This window comes from Homalodisca vitripennis, chromosome X, assembly GCF_021130785.1.
Source record: "Homalodisca vitripennis isolate AUS2020 chromosome X, UT_GWSS_2.1, whole genome shotgun sequence".
Lineage (NCBI taxonomy): Eukaryota > Metazoa > Arthropoda > Insecta > Hemiptera > Cicadellidae > Homalodisca > Homalodisca vitripennis.
In genome coordinates, this window is record NC_060215.1 from 25,181,372 (window position 1) to 25,204,516 (window position 23,145).

Sequence of the window (23,145 nt, forward strand, 5' to 3'; positions counted from 1 at the left end):
GCCAACCTTTAAAATGAGATAAAATTTATCACAAGAAATAAATTGGTAAAAATAATTTTTCTCTTAGTTCTTATGGAGAAAAACTCAATGCTAGTTCAGTAAGGCAAGCTCCTAGTGGTTAAACTTTAGACAAGTGTGCCTGAAATTATTCACACTCTGAATTCTGAAATTTCTTTAATATCTGGCCATGATACATATACTTTATATAAAAATTTCACACATTTAAAATAAATATTATTAATTGAATTCACAAACTCACTATACTGTGAATGTTGAATCTGCTCCAGTTCACCTTCCTCTTAGTGCAGCGTCTGAGGTATGACTCAGTCACAGACTTGACTCCTGGAATCTGGAGTCATGTTTTGCTGAAGAGATAGAAAACCGTCAGTGATGAAGCTCAGAAATCTCTGCATTGTTTCGACATCAGAGATCTCTTTTGGATCTCTTCAGATGAACATGACTCCAGATTCCAGGAGTCAAGTCTGTGACAATCATATCTCAGACGGGACATTAAGAGGAAGGTGAACTGGAGCAAACTCAACATTCACATTGAGTCAACCATTTCCACCATAGTTACCTTACTATTAGAGATTATACTATTAATTTAGACACAATTGTATGTTTTTACAAACATACAAACCCAAGAGAAACAAGGATGTATCATGTATCATGGGAAGTCACTTCACTTCTGTTAAACTTAAGAAATATACTAAAACTACGCAGAAATTTGTTACATCAGTAGAAAAGGACTGAAAGGACAATGATATTAAATGTAAATACATATTCACAGTTCTAAATAATTTGAGGCAGAACTGTGGAAAACATAAGCGCTTTTGGTTTGTGCTGGAAATCTTTTCCTGTACCTCAGAAATGATGGTGCATCTGAATTAGCACACTCTGGATATAGCTCCCACTCGATACTAACGTCAAAGACGTCACGAAAGGGGATGCTAAATCAGCAGCGTGGCCATGTCCATGCGCTGAATTAGCACCCCCCTGCCATGATGTCAAAATCTGAGGGGGTGCTTATTCCAGGGTTGCTAAAGCAGCGTCCCCAAAATGAGCTCTCAAACACCGTTTTGAGACCTCAGCCATATTTGCAAACATTTCGGGGGAAGGTTTCCTGGACCCTTCTGTCTTTTGGTAGATATTACATACACCCACAAGCACTGGGGTTACAGTTCCGCCTTCTCTATCTCTAGAAATTAAGCACTGCATATTCATATAAAATTGCCAAAACATCATCACCAGTCATCATATACTTAATATGAATACTTAACTTAAAAAAAAGGAAGGTTTATGAAATGAGTTCACTATGAGTATTGTATTGTTCAGAGCTACAAGCCGCAAAGTGATTGCAGAAAACAATTAAATATAAAGTCAAGGGAAACAATAACTGCAGTAGTATGTGGGATACAATGTCTTCAGAACGCAATGGGACACAGTGACTTCAATAGTCAGTGGGAAATAGTGACTTCAGAAGTATGTGGGGTACAATGTCTTCACAACAAAATGGGACAAGTTGACTTCAATAGTCAGTGGGAAATAGTGACTTCAGAAGTATGTGGGATACAATATCTTCAGAACGCAATGGGACATGGTGACTTCAGAAGTATGTGGGATACAATGTCTTCAGAACGCAATGGGACATGTTGACTTCAATAGTCAGTGGGAAATAGTGACTTCAGAAGTATGTGGGATACAATGTCTTCAGAACGCAATGGGACATGTTGACTTCAATAGTCAGTGGGAAATAATGACTTCAGAAGTATGTGGCATACAATTTCTTCAGAACGCAATGGGACATGTTGACTTCAATAGTCAGTGGGAAATAGTGACTTCAGAAGTATGTGGGATACAATGTCTTCAGAACGCAATGGGACATGTTGACTTCAATAGTCAGTGGGAAATAGTGACTTCAGAAGCATGTGGGATACAATGTCTTCAGAACGCAATGGGACATGTTGACTTCAATAGTCAGTGGGAAATAGTGACTTCAGATGTATGTGGGATACAATTTCTTCAGAACGCAATGGGACATGTTGACTTCAATAGTCAGTGGGAAATAGTGACTTCAGAAGTGTGTGGGACGCAATGTCTTCACAACGCGATGGGACATGTTGACTTCAATAGTCAGTGGGAAATAGTGACTTCAGATGTATGTGGGATACAATTTCTTCAGAACGTAATGGAGCATAGGGACTGTGGAAGTCATACCAGTGGCGTATCCTGTGTTTGGATTTGGGGGGGGTCTCCACAAAAATACAAAGTGATTGGATGGCAGGGACCAATATACAGGGTGTATATTATGTCTGGAAACACCCAAATATATCCTTTAATAATTTAAATATAAATTGAAACCTCTTACAATCGTGATAGAGATTGGGCATCTACTTTTTGGAACAATGTTTTGTTATGTCACACCAACGGGGGGACGTCCCTGCCGAGGGTATCGTGAATATTCTTAATGGAAGCCTATACCTTGTTATACATAATTTTAAAGGTAATAGCTTACTGAATTGAATGCTACAAACCGCATCTCAAAGGAATTATTCTATCAGAAAATAGAGCATTTTTAGTATTGAAAATTTACCTGATGTTCAACAATGTAATTTTAACATAGTTTCTTGCCACAAAATGTGTTACACTAATTTTTTAGCATTTTTTAAATGTTCAATTAAAATAAAATAAACAATTTATTTTTAAGCTGGTTTCATTAGTACACATTTACCAGTTTTTATTACAATGAATAAAACTTATGAGTCACTTTCTCTGATTACTTATGAATCTGTACTTGGTGTTTTCCAGTCAGCTGGAAGGTTTAAAGAGACAAAGGTCACTAGCCTATGAGAAACATTATTGTGTTATTAATCATCTGGTCTACAGGTTTCAGTTTTGTTGAGCATGGAGCTTTCACTAGACAGGTCTAAGCTTGGGAATTACAAATGGACAAAGGTCATATCATTCCTGTCGAGTTAATCAGTGTCTCTGAAGCATTGCTGTCAACAAGTTATCTAATTACAGTAGTTCAGTTTTTATTTGGCATTTTAATGGAATTGTCTGAAAGAGAACGAATTACTCTGTTGATGATGCGAGGATATGGCGATCTTCAAAGATCTTATCGGGAAGTTTGTAATTTGTTTAATGACACTTTCCCAGAAAGGAATCCCATAAGTGTTTCAACAATATCAAAAACTATTTGAGCGTTTTGAAATGACCAGGGAGTGTACGTAATCGGCCAAAGTCGGGTAGGATACAATCTGCAACAGATGAAGAACATGCACTAGATGTTTTGCAAACATTTATTGAAGACCCACATACATCGCTCAGAAAAGCTGCACAGCAACATGATATGCACCCTATGTCTGTGAGTAAGATTTTGAAAATTAATAAAATACAAACCATTTAAAGTTCATTTAGTCCAACAGTTAAGTGAGGATGATTACGACAGAAGAGTTGAGTTTTTGTGAACTTGTGATGCGCAAATGTGATGACAATAGAGATTTTCTGACCAACATACTATTTTCTGATGAGGCGACTTTTTTTCCTAAATGGCAAATGTTAACAGGCACAATTGCCGTTACTACTGGGCTAGTGAAAACCCACATTGGATTACTGAGTCCCATTCACAGCAACCACAAAAACTGAACGTATGGTGTGGAATTTTTAGGTAACAAAATTGTTGGACCCTTTTTCATCAATGGAAATTTAAATGCCGAACTTTACTACAATATGCTCCAAAATGAAATAATCCCAGCTATTCAAATTGCATCAGGAGAATACTTTGATAATGTATGGTTTCAGCAGGATGGTGCTCCACCCCATTATGGGAGACAGGTAAAGAGAGTATTTGGATTTAAGGTTTCCTCATAAATGGATTTGCCGAAGAGGAGAAATCGAATGGCCCTCCAAGATCTCCGGATTTGTCACCAATCGATTATTTCCTATGGGGTCATTTAAAATCCAATGTTAATAGAAGAAAGCCTCATAATTTGGAAGACCTAAGAAACAGGATTATAGAGGAGATTGCTTTGATAACTGAAGAAATGTTAGGCAACTCTGTCGAATCATTTTACAAAAGATTGGCTCATTGTCAAAACCGTAGAAGGAACACAGTTCGAAAAACAATTGCTTTGACACCAAATGCAGGTAAAACGTTTGGTTTGTAAGACTTTTCTAACAGCATACATTATTTTTTATTTGTAATAAGAAATCAATAACATAAGTATTTCCATAATTGTACTGTAATAAAAACTGGCAAATTTGTGCTAATAGAACCAGCTTTAAAATGAAATTTTTGTTTTATTTAATTGAACATTTAAAAAAAATGCTAAAAATTAGTGTAACACATTTTGTGGCAAGAACCATGTTAAAATTACATTGTTGAACATCAGTAAATTTTCAATACTAAAAATGCTCTATTTTCTGATAGAATAATTCCACTTGAGATGCGGTTTGTGGCATTCAATTCAGTAAGCTATTACCTTTAAAATTATGTATCACAAGGTATAGGCTTCCATTAAGAATATTCACGATACCCTCGCGGCAGGACATCCCCCGTTGGTGTGACATAACAAAACATTGTTCCAAAAAGTAGATGCCCAATCTCTATCACGATTGTAAGAGGTTTTCAAATTTATATTTAAATTATTAAAGGATATATTTGGGTGTTTCCAGACATAATATACACCCTGTATAGATAAATGGTCAAACGAATTTTAGGAAGTAAAAAGGGTCCTTTAACATTTCATAAACTCTTCTATTAACACGTTTACAGATCAATGTTTTTACTGTGTTGCAATGATAGTAACATAGGTATATTTACCGTTCCGCAAATTTATATTTGCTCACATGCCGGGTGTAATACAAATTCCTAAACTTACGCATGTAAATTATACAAAACACAAATAAATAATTGATAATGCCAGAGTTATATTAATGTTTACACACCTTTTAATTTCTCACAGTTCTATGGTATTTTGTACAAATTTGTACTAAAAAGTGGTTTTCAACTGAATAACTAAATGTAAACCAAATCCAGAATGCAGAAAGGCACAGTGACTTTCGGAATTGGAGGATCACATTGGTGTATATAATATGAACAAAGTTAGTAATAAGGGTGTGATAAAACAATGAAAATTTCATCACATTTACAACAAAACCAGTTGTACAGCCTCCAGTCTATTGGATGTGTAACCCTCCCTCTGATTTATAGTAGTAAGAAGAACATTTGTAATATTAATGATGTCTTTTATAATTGATATTAGCTCCTCTGGGAAATATATTTTGTTATTGACAAGAGTAGGTATTTACGGTTTTACTATAAAAATACAGATAAAATATCTATAACTTATCTAATACAAACTAACAGTATTCTGGAGGATAAAGTATTTTGGATATGTGTTAAATAAAATGCTTTGCTATGATGTAAGTGTCTTCATAATAAAAACATGTATAAACTTGCCTGAAACAGACTGAAAAATGTCTGATGAAACTTCTCATCCTCCTTTCAAATAATATAACAAGATGGAAACATGGGACATAAGAGCTGCACAGGAGTCAGTGTTTGAACAGCCAGAAGTAAAATGTTTAAAATCGTACATCTACTTCCATATATGGTAACTATGACTATCGGGGTGTACAATAAACACGGTGTAATGATGGTGTAACTAACCATGGTCAACATCGGAATGCCAACTGGTCTGACTGGAGAGACTTGCGGGGCTCTGGCCGTAGTAAGCCACCTCGCCCCCGGGGCCCTTCTCCCTGCCGCCCCCCAGTTCTAACTCCTCCTCCGTCGAGCTCAGCCTCCGTAACCGCTTGTTCCTTGGCTCGCTCGGGCTCTGGGCGTTTCTCGGTAATGACAGCGGACCTGTAACAGTGCACAGATGAAATGTCAAACCGTTCTGTGTCCGTACCGACAAACTCAGTCTGGTTGTATAGAAATAAGGAACAAGAGTAAATAGGAAACAGAACCTCTTCAACAAAATGAGACACCTGACGGGCAAGTAGCCACGTTTTACACAATATAAATCGTTATTGTGCAAAAAGTAATTTTATAATAAAACCTCAAGTATAAGACGTACATTCATTATAACTTAATAAGAAATCCTGACAATTGCTCTCTTCAGTGGCACAATCTACTTATCACCTCAGGCGATCTCAATCCGAGCAATAAAAACTGTCCTGTATTTGATCTGACAAATAAAAGCGTGCAGGAGGAATCTATGCAAGAGTAAATAAGATTTTCGGATCTACAGTTGGTAGCCCTTCGGTTTGTGCTGAGTGATAAGTTGGTTGTCTCACTGAATATGGTCAGTGACAAGTCGATTGTCTCATGGGTTACTAGTCAGCTGTTTATTTGTAGGTGACATCTTGGCTAGCCCACGGGCTACAGGGAGTCACATATCGGTTGTCACGCGGGTTATTGTTTGAGATAAGTCGGTTGTCTCATGGGTTGCAGGGAGTCACAGAGCAGTTGTCACGCGGGTTATGGATCTGACATAAATTCAAGTTCAAAAAACCCACGGCATAAGTCGGTTGTCTCACGTGCTACCGATGATTCACATATCGGTTGCCACACGGGTTACGGTTTGAGATAAGTCGGTTGTCTCACAGGTTGCAGGAAGTAATATGTCGGTTGTCACGCGGGTTATTATCTGAGATAAGTAGGTTGTCTCACGGGTTGCATGGAGTCACAGATCGTTTGCCACACGGGTTATGGTTTGAGATAAGTCGGTTGTATCACGGATTGCAAGGATGTCATAGATCGGTTGTCACGCGGGTTATGATCTGAGATAAGTCGGTTGTCTCACGGGTTGCATGGAGTCACAGATCGTTTGCCACGCAGGTTATGGTCTGAGATAAGTCGGTTGTCTCACGGGTTGCAAGGAGTCACAGATCGTTTGCCACACGGGTTATGGTCTGAGATAAGTCGGTTGTCTCACGGGTTGCAAGGAGTCACAGATCGGTTGCCACGCAGGTTATCGGCCGTTGTCGGTTACAAGTCGATGTCGGACACGGTAGGAGGAAGGCAATGGTGAGGGTATCCTATTATTGGCGGATGACAAGGGCGGCTGCTGATTTATAAATAACGAACGACGGACGGTTGGACTTGGACTGCCAGGTGTGTCCGGACTTCCTTCAGCACTCACTAGTCTCTAGTCACTAGTCACTAGTCACTAGTCACTACACGATACTTCCTTAGAGTCTTCGGTCGGTCTGCAGCAGCAGCATTCTGCAGTTCTCTGATACACCAGTATTACAACAGAGATAATCGTATAGGCTAGTTAAATAAGTATAAACACAATTAGGTTAAATGTATGACCAAACGAGTAATTAGATACAATTGGATATTGTTTTGGGCTCCATCGATCGCTAATTTACTAGAGGAAAAACCTTCCTGGTCCCGGACTCGGCCCGACTATACTCATATTGTTTGCTAGTTTTTGTTCATTATTTGTTCAAACACACACAACAACGAATCAAACCCGCTTAAGTTTCCTCTAAATGAAAGATAATAACACAATTACAAGCGTTTTTCTAATTGTACCTACAGGTTCTTTCGTGAGGATAAGATCAGATGTCAGAAATTGACCCGTAGAATTATTCTTCCATATTTAAAGATTGCAAATATAATTTATAATTCTGCTACACTTTCAAATGCTTCATTGTCAATAATTAATTTTAAACAAAGCAGTGAACTGAAATGTTTGTAGCGGAAAATGTATCATTACATCTTAACCTAAAAAGATATTGAACACTATTTTACATCATTTTGTTATATGGTTGGATTTCTCTCCAAACCCTCTTTAAATTCCAAAGCACCCAACTTAGCAGAAGCATAATTGATACTTTATCGAATTTTCATGGTTTTGGCTTCTTTGAAAGACCAATATTTTTTGTCACATTAGACAGCTAAGGGTTTAAGCAGTGTTTAACAACGATTTACATTTTATTTTTAAAAAAATAAAGCAAATATAGTTTTACGTTTTCATGTTTAATTATTAATTTTCGGTTAAATCGAATGATTATCATTATTGATATACAGATCGCAAATGTTTACAAGATCCGTTAAGGGCACGATGTTTTAATTTGTATCTGAAACAAATATGTCATTTTATTTTTATTCACAAGCTATTAACAACTTAAGCTAGGGCCGATGTAAATTTTGTAAACGTTGACAGGGGGTGCAAAAACCTCGATTTAGAGCCAACGGTGACATGGAAAACATTAAAAAAAAACACTAAATTATACGATTAGATCTGTAGAACCTCTCCTGACGTATTGGCAGACGTTGGGTGCTCTGAACTGAGGTCTATGAAGGTTCAAGTCTGCCTGGAGAGTTACGAAAGTTCTTGCGATGGAGAGGCAGCTTTTCAAACGCACGACTCACGCAGGCGTCAAAGTTGTCAGATGGGACAACGAAAGTGAATGTGCTCAGTTAGAACAACGAACTATTTTGGTTTTTAAATTTTTCAATTAAGGAAATAAATCAATGATCGTAAATTTATTACTATTGAACATTTTGTCAACAGTTAGACCTATATAATGTGCAATAAATGCACGGAAACATGGAACTGTGCAATGCATGTCATGCATGCATGTCTGCAGTGCATGCTGGTTCCCGACGAAGCGTGTAACGGTGTATTCAAGCAAGCTTCAGCTTTTACTTTCAACATGGCGTTATGCTTATTCGCTATTGGTTAATTGCACCAATTCGGAAATTAACTAAACCAATAGTTAATTTAAACCAGAGGATATAATAATAATCCTTTTATTGAATCATATTCACAATACACATTGACCAATACCGGTAGGCCACTGCCGACACATTCACACACATTCAGACTTACAACATTGTAAGTACATTGATTCAGACACAGCCGCAATAACTTCTGACGCAGCACTTTCAAAAAATATCCCAGCAGCTCATCTTGAGTTCATCAACGGATTAACACGCATTGGACACCAAAAGTCGTTTGTTACGAGTTTTAAATTGATTTAGGTTATCAGAATGGTTTATACTTGCAGGGAGTTTGTCGACTAGTGTGACACCCACCAACTAATGTTACTCCAAGCTAGAATTTCACTTTCGTCTTTGACAACAGTCAACATTCTAGATCTTCCGGACCACATCGATGAAATTTCTGGGCATTAGAAGAGAAAACGTGATAAAATGCAGTTTTACAGTATCTGTACTCTGCTTTCCCCTATATATCCACATTAATAAAGTTATAAGAGACTTTGATGATGATTTACATGGGTCATACCGACAATCGACCAACTTAAATTCGAAACATCAAAACAATAGTTGGTGCATTCCAAGAGTAAGAGAACTCATGCTCAGGCCAACAACATAGTGGCAATTCAGAATTCTTTACTTACTTCTAAGATGTTAACACTTGGAGCATAATGGAAGACTGGTGTACACTTGGAGAATAGCAAAGTAATGACAATTAAGGGTACGAATAATTACGTAATACAGATAAATCCAAATGTCCTTAGACTCCAAATTGTTTAATACCTGTAATAATAGTTTAAAGTAAAAGTAATGATTAATATTTTAAGAAATGATTAATATTTTAACTAATGATTCTTCCAATAGATAACAATTTCAAGAGCAGGTGTTTGATAATTTGTAGGGCCATAAAACACTTTAGGTTATTAATGGCGTCAAAATATTTGCACAAACGCGCTGCGGTTTAAGCATTGTTCTGGGACCTTCAAATAATCTGCACTAGACGACATCGACTTACATTGAAATCGGGAGAAATGTGATTTCTCTATCTCCAAGAAAGATAAACTTATCATTAGTAATTTAAACACTAATTGACAATGCTAAAGACGGGTTTATAACAAATAACGCAAGTGTTCGAAATGTGCACATGCTTCTAGCAGGCTTAGGTCCACTAGTCGTACTTATGTTGGTTTAAACGTTTCTATTGACATTAGCCGTAATATCTTTAATTTAAGGCTTCTTCGCAGTTCCAATAAATGCTGTATTGCATTTGTTCCCTTTCTTAACAAAAATTACACTAAGATTAAACTTCGATGGATATAGATCTAGTGACCATTGTGGCTAAAGATTCTTACATATTCGGCCCAAAGAATCACGAAGCAATCTTAACGAATTCAATGTGCGCTAGTTGGCACCATCTTGTACTCAGGAGAACAATTCGTCATCCTCAAGTACAGAAACAAACTGATGAATTGTTCCTGAATAAAAGGTTGTATCAAGAATTAAATGAAAAAAAAAAAAAAAAAAAAACCATTTGACCTGTGCCCTTTTGTCTGGATATGACGTGCCAGACGCCCACCTCTTCTGGAAGGTGGTGAAACTCCTCTTAAGCGTGAGGGGTTTCCTTGTCAAGCGTCCAAAACTACGTCCGTTCAGAAATTTACACGTCTGTTAGTTTGTTTTTCAATTTGTTTATTATATTCTGCAGTTTGTTAGTAATTGTTATTAATTTTGTTTATACAAGGGTGTATGGTATGTTGAGGTTGATTGGATATCCAACTCCGCCTCTAAATAATCATTGTTTATTTCTTACTCATTTCAGTTGAGCTGTGCAAGACCATCCTGTTCCGAATCCACAGTGGACATATTTCTTGGGCTGCTCAATTGTAAGAGTTGTTTAGTTTACAGGAAATACCAAGTCGAACAGTGCTGCCAACTGAGATGTGGCATCCTAAATAACCGTAATAAACTGTAGCAGTGGCAAAATAAATTAATGTTAAGGAACTTCCTTACAAAAACTCAAAATATGAACAAAATTTTCAAAACTCTTCCAAAATACATTCTTACACAGGAATAATTAAAAATTGGATTTGTTTTAGTAAATAGTATAGTTTCGCATATACTGTAACGTGAGAAGTTACAGTTTCGATTTAATAATTTTGAGAAAAGAGAAGGGTTTTGGGTAAAAAAAAAATATTTTTTGTTACCTTCACTCAGCCTCCTGAGTCTAAATAGTCATTAATTCAATTTCAAATCCCTTACTGAATCCAAACATGGACAACTTACAATTATTATTATTCATATTTACTATTATTTGTGTGTTTTACACAGCGTATCGTTTTCAACGATTGATTCATACTTAAAAAAAGTATGAATGAGGAGATCGTACCAATCCTCCATAGATGAGTGTGGAGGATCTTCTCCCCATCTTCACCGGCGTGTTGCCACATCGATACATACACTAGAGACCGTGTTGTAGTTGATAAGGGCAAAGAATGAGCCCAGTGTGACAGTGTGACAGTGAGTATAGGGCCGCGGCCGCGGACACCGCACGTGTCGCTTTATAAGTGGAAGCAACACGAAGTGTTTAAATATAACAACAACCTCCCCCTCCGCCCCCCCACGAGACCATCGGATCCAGCTTCAATTCGGATTTAGCACGTACATGTCCACGCTGCGTCTGCCGTTTTAAAAAGATTTATTCACCTCCGTGGCAGGTTTTTTAGAGCTAACAGAATAGTCTTTACCTCCCTGTCAGACTCTTTATTTGGGTATTAATAATTAATTAATGCAGTACTTACTCACTCAGGCAGTAATAAAAAGTCAATATATTTTTTAATTTCATTGCACGCTCGTGCATATTACAATTTCTATAAATCAGAACCGATGGGAACGTGTACATTATTTCAAAATACACTAACTCTTAAACAACCATCTCTTGTCAATTAGCTTATAAAAAGGAATATTTTGGATTTAATTCAAGGCATTGCTGATATGAGAATGAAACACAACTGTAAATTTGTGGCCGGGACCATTTGTCAAAAATGAACACAGTGAATGAGTATTTCAAATTCGATTAAAATAAGTTGAAATGTTAATAAACGGTTATATTACGTGCGTAAAGATTCACGAACCTACACAATAATATTTCAGTTAACTAACCAGAACAATACTAACACTATCTACAACATTAACTAAAGAGAAACACTGGACGTCAAAATGGGACACAAAACGGAATTTTTGAATGAAATAACGCACCTTGACAATGCTTACAATACGATTATTCTAGTACCGGGTTTCAGTTATTCAAATCAAATTTTTCAGTTGGCAAAAATTGTCGGAAGAAGATTGGGTTAGTATAAAAAATATTTTACTTAACCCTACTGCCCCCCTCTTTTCTTAGTTGTGGGGGGGGGGGGGGGGGTGAGAGAGTTTAATAGCAAACACATCGCGTCACACCTACTTTTTAAGGGGGCAACGTACCCAAAAAATTGATTTTTTCTAAAAAAAATTTTATTTTATTTTTTAGCTTCTAAAATGTTTGGAAACAATAATCAATTATTGGTTTTGCATTACCATTGCCAAAAGTGTGTTTTTTTTAAATAAAATCTATTAGCGTGTAGAGCTGATTTTGTCTCCTCCAGGCGGCCATTATAAGTGACAAGCTTCATATGATATATATATATATATATATATATATATTCATAATATATAATATAACTAATCATTACTAATGTTTTTATTGCTGTATTCAGTATATTAGAATGTCATAGTTTCAGAACTAAGATCCCAGCTTTTTTTATGGTGTGTGGTAATCACTCAGTAGATCAGCTGTTGTCAGTGATCAGCTGTTAGTTCCAGTTACTTTACTCTAACCTCACTTTGTGAATAACATGTGTTTTTTTTGTGTTTTGTTGAACAATTTAGTGATTTAGACTATTAGATTTGATTTAGTCATGAAGCAATCAACTAAAAATCTATACTAAGAAGAGTGTTGCAGTCAAAGAAAAGACTGAGCTTGAAGTATAAAAAATACCGTCAGGAAGTTAAATTGAAAAAGATGAAAAAGGAAGAAAAGATATTAAAAAAAGAAAGGTGTTACCTATGGGGCTGGACTCTTTTGAGTGTAAAATATATTTACACTAAACACAAAAACAATGATTATGTAAATAGTCTTACTTTTCATGGTATAGTAAACATATGAAGTTTTTTGCCTTTTCCCGTAAGTTTGTTTTTTCCGTGTTTTTCAACACGTTTTTACAACATAACTTCTTTATTTATTGACCTAGAGACCTCATATTTTGTACATATGATCTTCAATACATAGTGCACAAAGTGTAGTATGGGATCAAGTATATTTTAAATCATACTCCTAATATAATTTTTTTCCATTTATAGAAAATTATAATTTTTTTAAAAAATTAAAATAAAATGTCACTTACCTATTTTGATAACTACACAAAATTCAATACTACACTTTGTAAGGCTATTTATTAGCTTTAAAACAATATCAAAAAATTTGGAATAGGTGCAATACAAAAGCAGCTATGGTGTAAAACAAGAATTCTAATTTTCTTGAAAAAACCCCCTCCCTTTCCCCTGAAGAGGGGTGGGTGGGAGGGGGTTAATAATATATTTTCTTTAAACCCTATCCTAGAGAGACACTTTAATGAACAAAAAGATTAATTAGTGGCAGAAATTAAAAAAAACATATGTTTTGGGTACATTGCCCCCTTAAAGCTCTTGATGTAATATCAATAATGGTGGAATTTAAAGTTTTCTGAGTCAACTCAATCACAAGCAGGGTGTAATTGAAGTCAGAACTTTCCATTTGTTCAAACCGTATCTATTTTGGATGTAATAGTCAGAACTAGGTTTTTATGGAATAAGTAGTATCGCATCAACAAGATCTCTTATTTGAGATATTACTGTACTCGTATATGTAAATTTTGAAACAGTTTGGATACAAAATTAATCCTAATTTAACTGTGAAAGTTGATATAAAAATATTGGTTTTATCTTCACAACTGCACCTATTCTGTGAAGTACGTACATATCAAAGCTTTCTACCGCCATTTTAAAATGAAAAAGATAGGCAAGTATCCTTGCCACTGAAGAGTTTTACCACCAAAGGAGTTTAAAATTATGTGTAACATTACATATGTTTACGTTTACTCATCCAAGTAGGTCAAAGTTATAAACACAGAAAACCCAGAAGTCTTCATCAGAAACACACTGATCAATGAAATAAACAAAGAGAACTCAAACCATTCCGTTTGAAATACTCGAGGTTCGGATCCCAGACCTACGGAGTTTTGAATAATTCATGAAATTGTTTACAAACCGTTAACAAGAGTTGATTTTGTGAGAGACAATTCAATTTACTATTGTACAATAATCTGTTCTCCCACAAATGATTTGAGACATGATACACCGTGTATATATATGAAATGGTTCTAATGTATTGAGCTTCTCACTGGTGGCACATTGTTTAGTTATGTATAGACGATTTTTTATATTGGTGATTTTCATTGGTTTTCGGAGTTTGAAGTTTTTCTCATGAAGTTATTTGTATCGCAATTTGTAACTGCGTCTTTTGTGGCCTTTGTGGAGCATTGGGCACCTCCCGCACTTAATTTTATATACGAGTTCTGACCCTTCAAACTCGTCTTAGACATACACCTGAAGGGACAATAGAATGCCTATTCACCTAGATTACACTGTATTTTTATATTTTGATGTTTAGATGTCTCTGATGTTAAACTATGTAAAGATTTCGTTTTGAACTTCTTCGTCGCCGACTTTTTTGAATTTGTTCAGACAAACATGACTCCAGATTCTAGGAGTCATGATACCAGATGTTGCACTAAGAGGAAGGTGAACTGAAGCTGAACTCAACTTTCACTCGTCTTAGAGCTAAAATTTCGGTTTCTTGCTTATAACCAAGCTAACTTACATTTTTTAATTGTAGTCTATGCTGAAATCTTGGATATATACAAAACGATACATTACTGTATTAACTGTTTTCTGTTTTGTTTTGTAGTTGAAGCTATTATTCTTTCTCATTCCTAAGAGTTTTTAGTATTCTGTGGTTTTTTCGTTTGGCAGCAAATTCATTGGGTTTTGGACGATTGAAGTTGAATGGACCTCTAGGTAATGTCGTCGTTTGGGAATGTTTAAAATTTATGTTTATTGTTTATGTCGTCGAGTCCACGATAATAATTCAGCAAATTGTTTGCGTATTTGGTTTTAATCACAAATTGGTTTTACCTTTGAATGCATTTTGTTTTGGGTTTTGATGAATTTTTCAATGTGCCATGTTTTGAATATTTTGCCTATTGAATTTCCATTAAAAAATATTTTAGGAATTACGCTATTGGCGTATTAGGCCTACGGGTCGATTTGCAGATTTTCCATTTTGATTAAATAATTATTCAATCACTGTATGCATATATTATACCCAATCAGCTGATATTATTGATTAGTGGATTGAGGACGCCTAATGTGTGTTTTTGTTGTCAGCCAATTCAAAATAAATCACACTTTTTAACAGCCCGTGGGGGAAACCCCTATAGTCGAATGAATTTAAATAAGTGCTTTAGATTAGTACCATATAAGTAACGAAACAATAGTTTAAAATACCTGAATTCGCCATAGAAAAACCAAGAAATTCTCTTTATAATATAGATTTAACAATAACTAAGCCATCTCGTGAATGTTCTACACTATGTTATTTGACTTTTATTCTACAGTTAAGGAGTTATTTAATACCCGAGGTGTCCTGGAGATAAACCTGAATATATTTTGCTAATTAAGATTCTAGACAATGTCTTATCCCTCGTACTGGTTCAGGAACTAGTTCAGTGGAGAAGCCCAAAGAGAAACCGCCTTTTCTCCGGATCACTCACATTTCAGTATAATTCCACCGGATAAGAAGTCCAAACATTGCTCTACACCGTTACTCATATGCGAGCTACAAAATTAACCTTTAATTACTGTCCCGAGTGATAAGCCCACGAATTGATTTTCAATACGCATGACCCTCGCTTTGTCTGAAAACATTTTGATTAAAATTCGCGTCATTGTTATAATAAGGGGTGAAACTATAGCTATAAGAGTGAAGAATTCGTCCATTTATTTGCGTTGGGATCTCCGCTAGGTTGACTCGAACAATTGAACTGAAATTGAAAAAGCACTCAGACCACAAACTCTTGTTACAAGAGTTCGTTTGGAGCGCAAGCGTCACCCTTGATTCTATAATTAATTGTGACAGTTTCTATTCTTGCAGAGCTACCTTGAAGGCGGACCTAACGCCTTGCATTCTTTCTCGATTTGGTCAAGACGTAGGCGACGGGGCTCCGGTGTGCTACTGCCGTCAAGCGATGTGAACACGGTGTAAAATTGCTTTCAGAGATTTTGCGCTCGTCCGTGAACTGTCCACCAACAGAATCTGGGACAACGACTACAGTTGGGGACAATCGAGCCGTAAATACCGGGACACCCACGCGTCGTGGACGTGGCCCTGGGAACCTGGGATCGCTTATCACTAGCGGAACTACCTCTACTTTCTTGTGATATCTAGTTTACAAAAAAGGAACAAGAAACCGATTGGTCATTAAACTACAGTGGAGATTCTGTAAAAGGAATTAACCAATTCACTCCGATTTGTAAGGTGAAGACAATTCAAATATTTATAACTACGGGGAATATATACCAAATGTACCTGGCCGAATAGATCATTCTGGTTGTTTATATTCAGAATATGTAAACTGACTTTGAGATATCAAGTTTTGAAAATTAATTATTGGAGGAGTAAGTTACAACAAAGAAAAAATGTAATAAAATTGTGATTGGCAACGGAATTGTTTTAAAGAGTTTAAAGTATTCCGTTCAGTGACATAATTTGTCTCCGTAAATGACATAAGCGTGTTTATTGTTAGGAACCAAGAAATGCAGTTTTACTTTAATACCTCCAACTTTCTAGACTGAAATTGTTGAAATCTTGTGTTGGTTTTTCTCCAAAATTAGCAGGACTGCGAATGTGAGAGGTTAGAACACAAACTACACAATGCGGAATACCGAATGAAAGCTCTCACGTTTGCTAACTTTCAAGTTGTAAGGTCCACACCGTGCTTACACAATCAAATTCTTGAAATATTTTCGGTCTGGTTGTGGAGAGTAATTTTCAGTCAATAGATGTTAACCGAAACTGCCAATAATACATATCCGTCTGTATAATTGATTTGAAAGGGGTTGTTACTCTGGTGGTCGTGTATATCAATGATCATCACTGAATGAATTCACAAAAGTAGTCAACAAGTCAACCAACTAACTTACGTAGTTAGAACCACAACCTGAAATATAAACTTCCTCATTTTGGTTCTCTTATTTCTTGTATGAATATTGGAAACAGCTTTCTAAAAGAAGAAACCTAATTATTGAGGCTCTTCGTTTTAACATAGATAGAAATATCGGGGAATTTTATGAGATTGAAATTCCTTTTTTCTATCACCAATTAGTTCAATGTGTCTAATTTTTCTGAAATGTCTCTAAAAATTATATGAAAATTATAAGTACCATGGTTATCCGAGCAGAGATTACTTCTGGCTGGTTTATACCTTCCAGTTGAACCTACACTGGGCAAAGCAAAAACCGATGTGCCACTTAAATCTGGACAACCTTATGGATGTCCAGGAGCGGCACATCACTAATCGCAAATTTTTAGGTTCTGGGGTGCAAGGGTAATTCGATAGGTCTAGTCTACTGTGGAAGATGACTGTTGGAGTTGGTGGGGTTTGTTCCCTAACCTCAGAGGTTCTTGCTAGCCTCAACAAGGGTGTGCCACCCCCTGCCTGCTTTGACTGGAGAGACTGGTTTAGGCTGGCATCCCCTTATTTCGAGGGGACCTGACTTGAGATTAGTGCCTTAATTCTTCCTCATGGATCTTGATAGGAGGCGGCCCCTACCCCCTAACCTTACCAATCCAGAATATCCTGTCACTCCGGAAGCAGCGCTAAGGTCCTTATAGGACTAAGTGCAATTTATAAGCTCCTTGTCCTAAGAAAAATGTACCATGGTTACTTCGAGTGTTTAAAATCTTTACAAGTCAAATGGTTTGTTTGAGAAACACCAGACCCCTTGCAGAGCTCCTTTATTGTAAGATCTGGGTGTACGCCCCCCCCCGCATTATAACGTCTCATAACAAATAATAGGTATTGGGTGGTGTCTACTCACTGTAGGCTCCCGACGCCATCATGGTCGAGTGGTCCGGTGCTGGTGGAGTATAGCTGCTGCAGTAGTAGCCGGGGTTCTCGATTTTGATCACGTTGATGGGGGGCTGCATCCCGTTGGGGTTGTGGACTATGGATGCTGCAAACACAATCTCGTATTACTTATCAATCTCCAGACTGTACGATCAGGTGGTATAGGATATGGACTATGGACTAGTAGCAAGATTGTTTGGTATATATAAATTTACTCTGGTAGTCCTGGGTACAAAATTACATCTAGTTATACACATTTATTATATATTATATATATATATATATATATATATATATATATATACACTATACAGTAAATAGGTGAGGGAAGGAGAGTCATGCTAGAAAACATGGCAAGAACCTAAAATAAGAAGGCCTAGAGTGCAATCTAAAACTAATTTGATCTTGATAAAAAGTCAACGATATCAACAAAACACGTTTTATCAAGCTACCCTAAATGGCGTCCGTTTATTCTTTCACAAAGTAAGGAACGGGAACAAGATACAAACATACATTTGTATTCTTAAACATAAATTTGTGATCCTTAAAAGTAATAGTGTTGATGTCATAAAACAGATAAAATTTACTCTGGTAGTCCTGGGTACAAAAGTACAGCTAGTTATTCATATTTATTATATATTATCAAAGTGGAATACACATATAAATATGTAGGCGATAGTAATCTACTATGTTAGATAAGGCGTTTTATAATTGGGTAATTTATAAATACAAATTTTAATTTTAGGCTTAACATGATAGATATATTTCATTGAATAATCAACTATATATATATATATATATATATATATATATATATATATATATATATATATATATATATATATATATATCGTATGGGGGGTGAAGTTGTTCGCGTCCGTAGCTTGCTACACGTGCTCCCTGGGTAACGCTAAACGAACAGCAATTTTTGGTAGCTGGACCGTCACTCTTGTGATCTCCCAGTTATGGCAGCTATCGAAGACCAATAATCAACTAATCAGTGATTACTGAAGTTCATTTAATATTTTAGCTTGTTAAAACTTACGGTGAGGAGGTAATGATATTAAAACAATATTGTCTAACTGGACATCCGAGATGATAAGAACGTTTTTCCTTACACAAACTATTAAAGTTGGTTGTTTGCATTTGGGCAAATTAAACCCCTTTTGGGGGGTTACACTTGGAGAGAGTAACGCCACCAACCCCGCTTCTATGATGCACATTTGAGAGTTTTTCAGGCGAAGTTGGGCCTACATTGTCCATCCTTACACTTAAACTGAGTTGATGATAAGTACAAAGATTATTTAGAATTCTTCAAAGAATAATGTTTGTTGGACAGCAGCAGTCCAGTGCGGGCGTTCCTTGCTCCTTCTCCAAAGCCACACATTTTAAATCGCATATACCACTTTTTGGAAACGCAGTTTTCAGAATCTAAAAATCCATCTTAAAAATGCATTATATTATGCCGTAGGCGATATCGCACTATTAAGGTGATGCATGTTTGTATCGCCTTAAACGAAACAAGAAACATAAACAACAATTTTGAATTTTATGCGTTTTCCTTGTATTGTTCAAGGCACTCGTCATACCATTAATCACGGCGCAGTAGTAAAGGAAGTACGGAAATACTTGCGATTAGATCAATATACGCCTTATGTAATGATGCAGAAATAGTGGAATTCCCTGCAGCATATGAATTGATGCAAATATATTTTTACAGGTAGCCTACGACCCATGTTTCCTTCCACCATGAGTACGATCTACAACTTAGTCAATCTAGTGTTTATGTAATCGTCAATAAAAACATCCCCACACCACTACAGTACAGCTTCTCCGTTTCCTATATTTCCATAAATTGTTAAAGTATACTGTATTCAAAAGTCCAAAATTTCCAATTCCTGTAAACTGGTTTAGTTTTTCCGTGTTAATTTTTTTAGGTTATACCACGGAATACTAACATTAATGGTTCTAAGTAAGTAGTGATTGCCATTGGCGTAGTGTAGCGGGTACGGCGGTTATCGCAAGATAACCGGATCAAGCAACGTTGAGCGTAGCTGCTGCTTGGATGGGTGACCGATGGGCGATCCTGTCCTTGCAAGCGGCCCGCCTGCCCGGCCGTTGGTGGTAGTTCAAAAGTCACCTTTAAGCCGTTGGTCCCCAGGTTAAGTGTTAGAGAGTGCTTCTTAGCCCTAACTTCGCCTGGTATAAAACACACCTTTATTTTACCTTACTTTTATAGTAGATGTTGCGTGGATCATTCTAAAACTCTCTCAGTCGCGATTATTTTCTTACTATATCCTACACAACCAAATTTAATATTTTATGCAAATATATGTACAATATTACAAAGTGCAATATTTTTCATGCTTATACAACCTGAGACATTAAGATTTCACAATATCAATGCGGGCTAATACAATCTCGGGGTGTAACGAGGGATCCAAGTGTAAAAATGAATGCAAAAACTGAAGCGGGTTCCTGGAAAGATTTAGCCCCGACCCCGAGTTCTGCTTGAATTCGCTGGACTCAATGGACTGGCAACCTCACAATCGATATTACACACCGAGAGTGCAGTCTGCTATAAACGGTTCGGCAGTTAATTGTTATTTAGTAGTTCTTACGAGTTGGAACGAATGGTGTGAAAATTGCCACAGTGTTGAGATACGTTCCGTGCAATGGAGTGTTATGTCGCCATCATATAACTCGATTGTATACTAAAAACAAAACAGAGCCTCGCGATTGGTAATGATTTCTTTATCAAGGATATTTAAGCAAAGTATTTTGTTGAATTACCATTCTCCATTCTCATTTTACAACTCTAGGTGGGAGTACGAGTTCATAAAAATACCTTACCTCAATAGTACACAATAATCATGACTGTTTGGAATTAGTTATGCTTGTGGAACTAGTTGGACTAAAAGCACTATTAAATTAATAGTTGATGATGAACATTGGTCTTTATAATGGGGGCATCGTCGGTTTAATTACCAAACCATATATTTTAATAGTTAAACGTATAAAATAATACGATTGTTCATGTTCAATGTTCCATGAGTTTCATTGGGTTAACCTCTCTACGCATCAAAATAAGGTCTCTGACTGACGATTAACTCGTTTAGTCTTACTGGAATTTAAAAATAACTTTTTCTGAGAATTGCGGCAATCTTGATTTCAGCCCCTCAGAACAACCTTATTATTGGTGGCAAGATTATAAGTGTTGTCAAAGATAGTCAATATGGATCCAAACGCTGGTTTACAATCTTAATTGTGTTTGTCCTTTATCATTTGAATACTCGAGAGTTAACGCTATACAAGAAAAATGAAAAATTGTTTGGATTGGAGTGTTGTCAAAGATAGTCAATATGGATCCAAACGCTGGTTTACAGTCTTAACTGTGTTTGTCCTTATCATTTAAATACTCGAGAGTTAACGCTTTACAAGAAAAATGAAAAATTGTTTGGATGAGTATTAATTATATATTTAAAATGGGATATAACCGTGATCCTAGGACGAATATTCTGCATGCAGTTCTAAGTATAATCTGAAACACCAGCGGTGTATCATCATCTAGACGAAAGTAGGACATTTGTTTCAACACACAATCGGTTTTGTGTGGGATAATAAGGCCGTACAATAACTTACTTAGAAAGCCTGAATAAAGTAAAGCAGTCACAAAGTACGGGATCATAGAGCTTACACGCAACTTTAATGTAATGAAGGTGGGCCGGTTTCTTGTAATGAAGCCTTTTTTGCTCGTTTCCCGTCATGTGCACTTAGGTGTGAAACTTATACTGCAGGAGCCAAGGTCCATTCGCACTGTACACGCGCACGACCTGACTTTTCTTGTAATCGATAGATAAAGTTCCCCTAAGAAAGGCATCATCAGCCACGCTACTTTTGGTGGAGGTTGTTGAAATGGGAGAGTATCAAAATATGGAACAATAAAATTAATCGTTTCATGATTATTTTTCTTAGATTTAATTTTTTCCCAGCTTGAAACCTAAACCCAACCTTAAAACACTTACAAATGTTAAATAAACGTCATATAAACGTATACAGACCCTGAAATTGACTTTCAGTCTCTTATCTAGTTTTTTTATTGTGATGTAATTATTATTTATTTGTTAAAAGATCGGTTTTAAGTGTGTCAAACCGGAAGAATATTATTTGAGACAAATTATCGTTTCACAATATAACTTCCTACTTCCACCTACATCAAAATTGGCATGTCTGATGATCGAATTCTTTCTCTGCAACTCTTTATGGCTCTCTTCTCTTTATGGCTTTCAAAAAATTGGCTCTCAGTTCCTAGACTGCAACAAGCCCTTGAAGAAATTTTGGGATATATTTAAATCGAATGTTCAACTAAAACCTTTTTTTAAATACAGAATACCAATCAAAATTACAACTGTGTCATACACATTTTACATCTGTTTTAAATGGTCTACATGTGTATATTTAGTGGTTAACTGTTTATTATTTATTTAGAGATTCATACATGATGGTTTAATACCGTGTCTTGAAATAAAATAATTTAAAAAAAGGATTTTAGTTGACCATTCATTATTCTAATATAAAGATAACCCTGTAATGTGGAGATAAATAACATATTATATATGTATGTATGTGTGTGTGTGTATATATATATATATATATATATATATATATATATATATATATATATATATACAAGGTGTTTGAAAAGTCTGGGTACGGCTTAATATTTTACAAACCATAGCAGATAACATCTATAAACTTTGCACAGTGTCATATGGCTATGTAAACTATTTTTCCTTGCTATTACCATGACATGCCAACCATGGGGGGACGGCCCACAGAGGAAAACATGGAAATCTTAAATTAAAGCATGGGTCGAGTGATACCTCATTTGAAAGAGCTCACTTAGTAGAGTTGAATGCCGCAACCCGCATCTCAAAAGGTTTATCCAATCAGAAATGGCGGGTTGTTTTAGGTACACATTGTGAAGTACATTATGCGCTGCCATTTCTGACTGGATCGTCGTATTCTGATGCGGTAGGCGGCGTTTCATAAAATAAAAGGTTGTAAATAAAAAGTTAGTTGCAAATTATTAATAAGTAAGTACTTTGTTCTAAGATTGTATTTTCACATAGTGAATAAAAT

At 36.1% G+C, this 23,145-nt stretch overlaps 1 protein-coding gene across 11 annotated transcripts in view; it reads right to left on the reverse strand.

The window, feature by feature from the left end:
• LOC124368806 (nuclear factor 1 X-type-like) overlaps positions 1-23,145 on the reverse strand; it is a 551,559-nt gene that overhangs the window by 25,347 nt on the left and 503,067 nt on the right. For all 11 annotated transcript variants that reach the window (XM_046826193.1, XM_046826194.1, XM_046826198.1 and 8 more), the window contains 2 exons: positions 17,975-18,109; positions 5,675-5,872 (listed from right to left, as the gene is read on the reverse strand). In XM_046826193.1, coding sequence (XP_046682149.1) covers positions 5,675-5,872; positions 17,975-18,109 — 333 coding nt within the window. The remainder of the gene's footprint in view (positions 1-5,674; positions 5,873-17,974; positions 18,110-23,145) is intronic.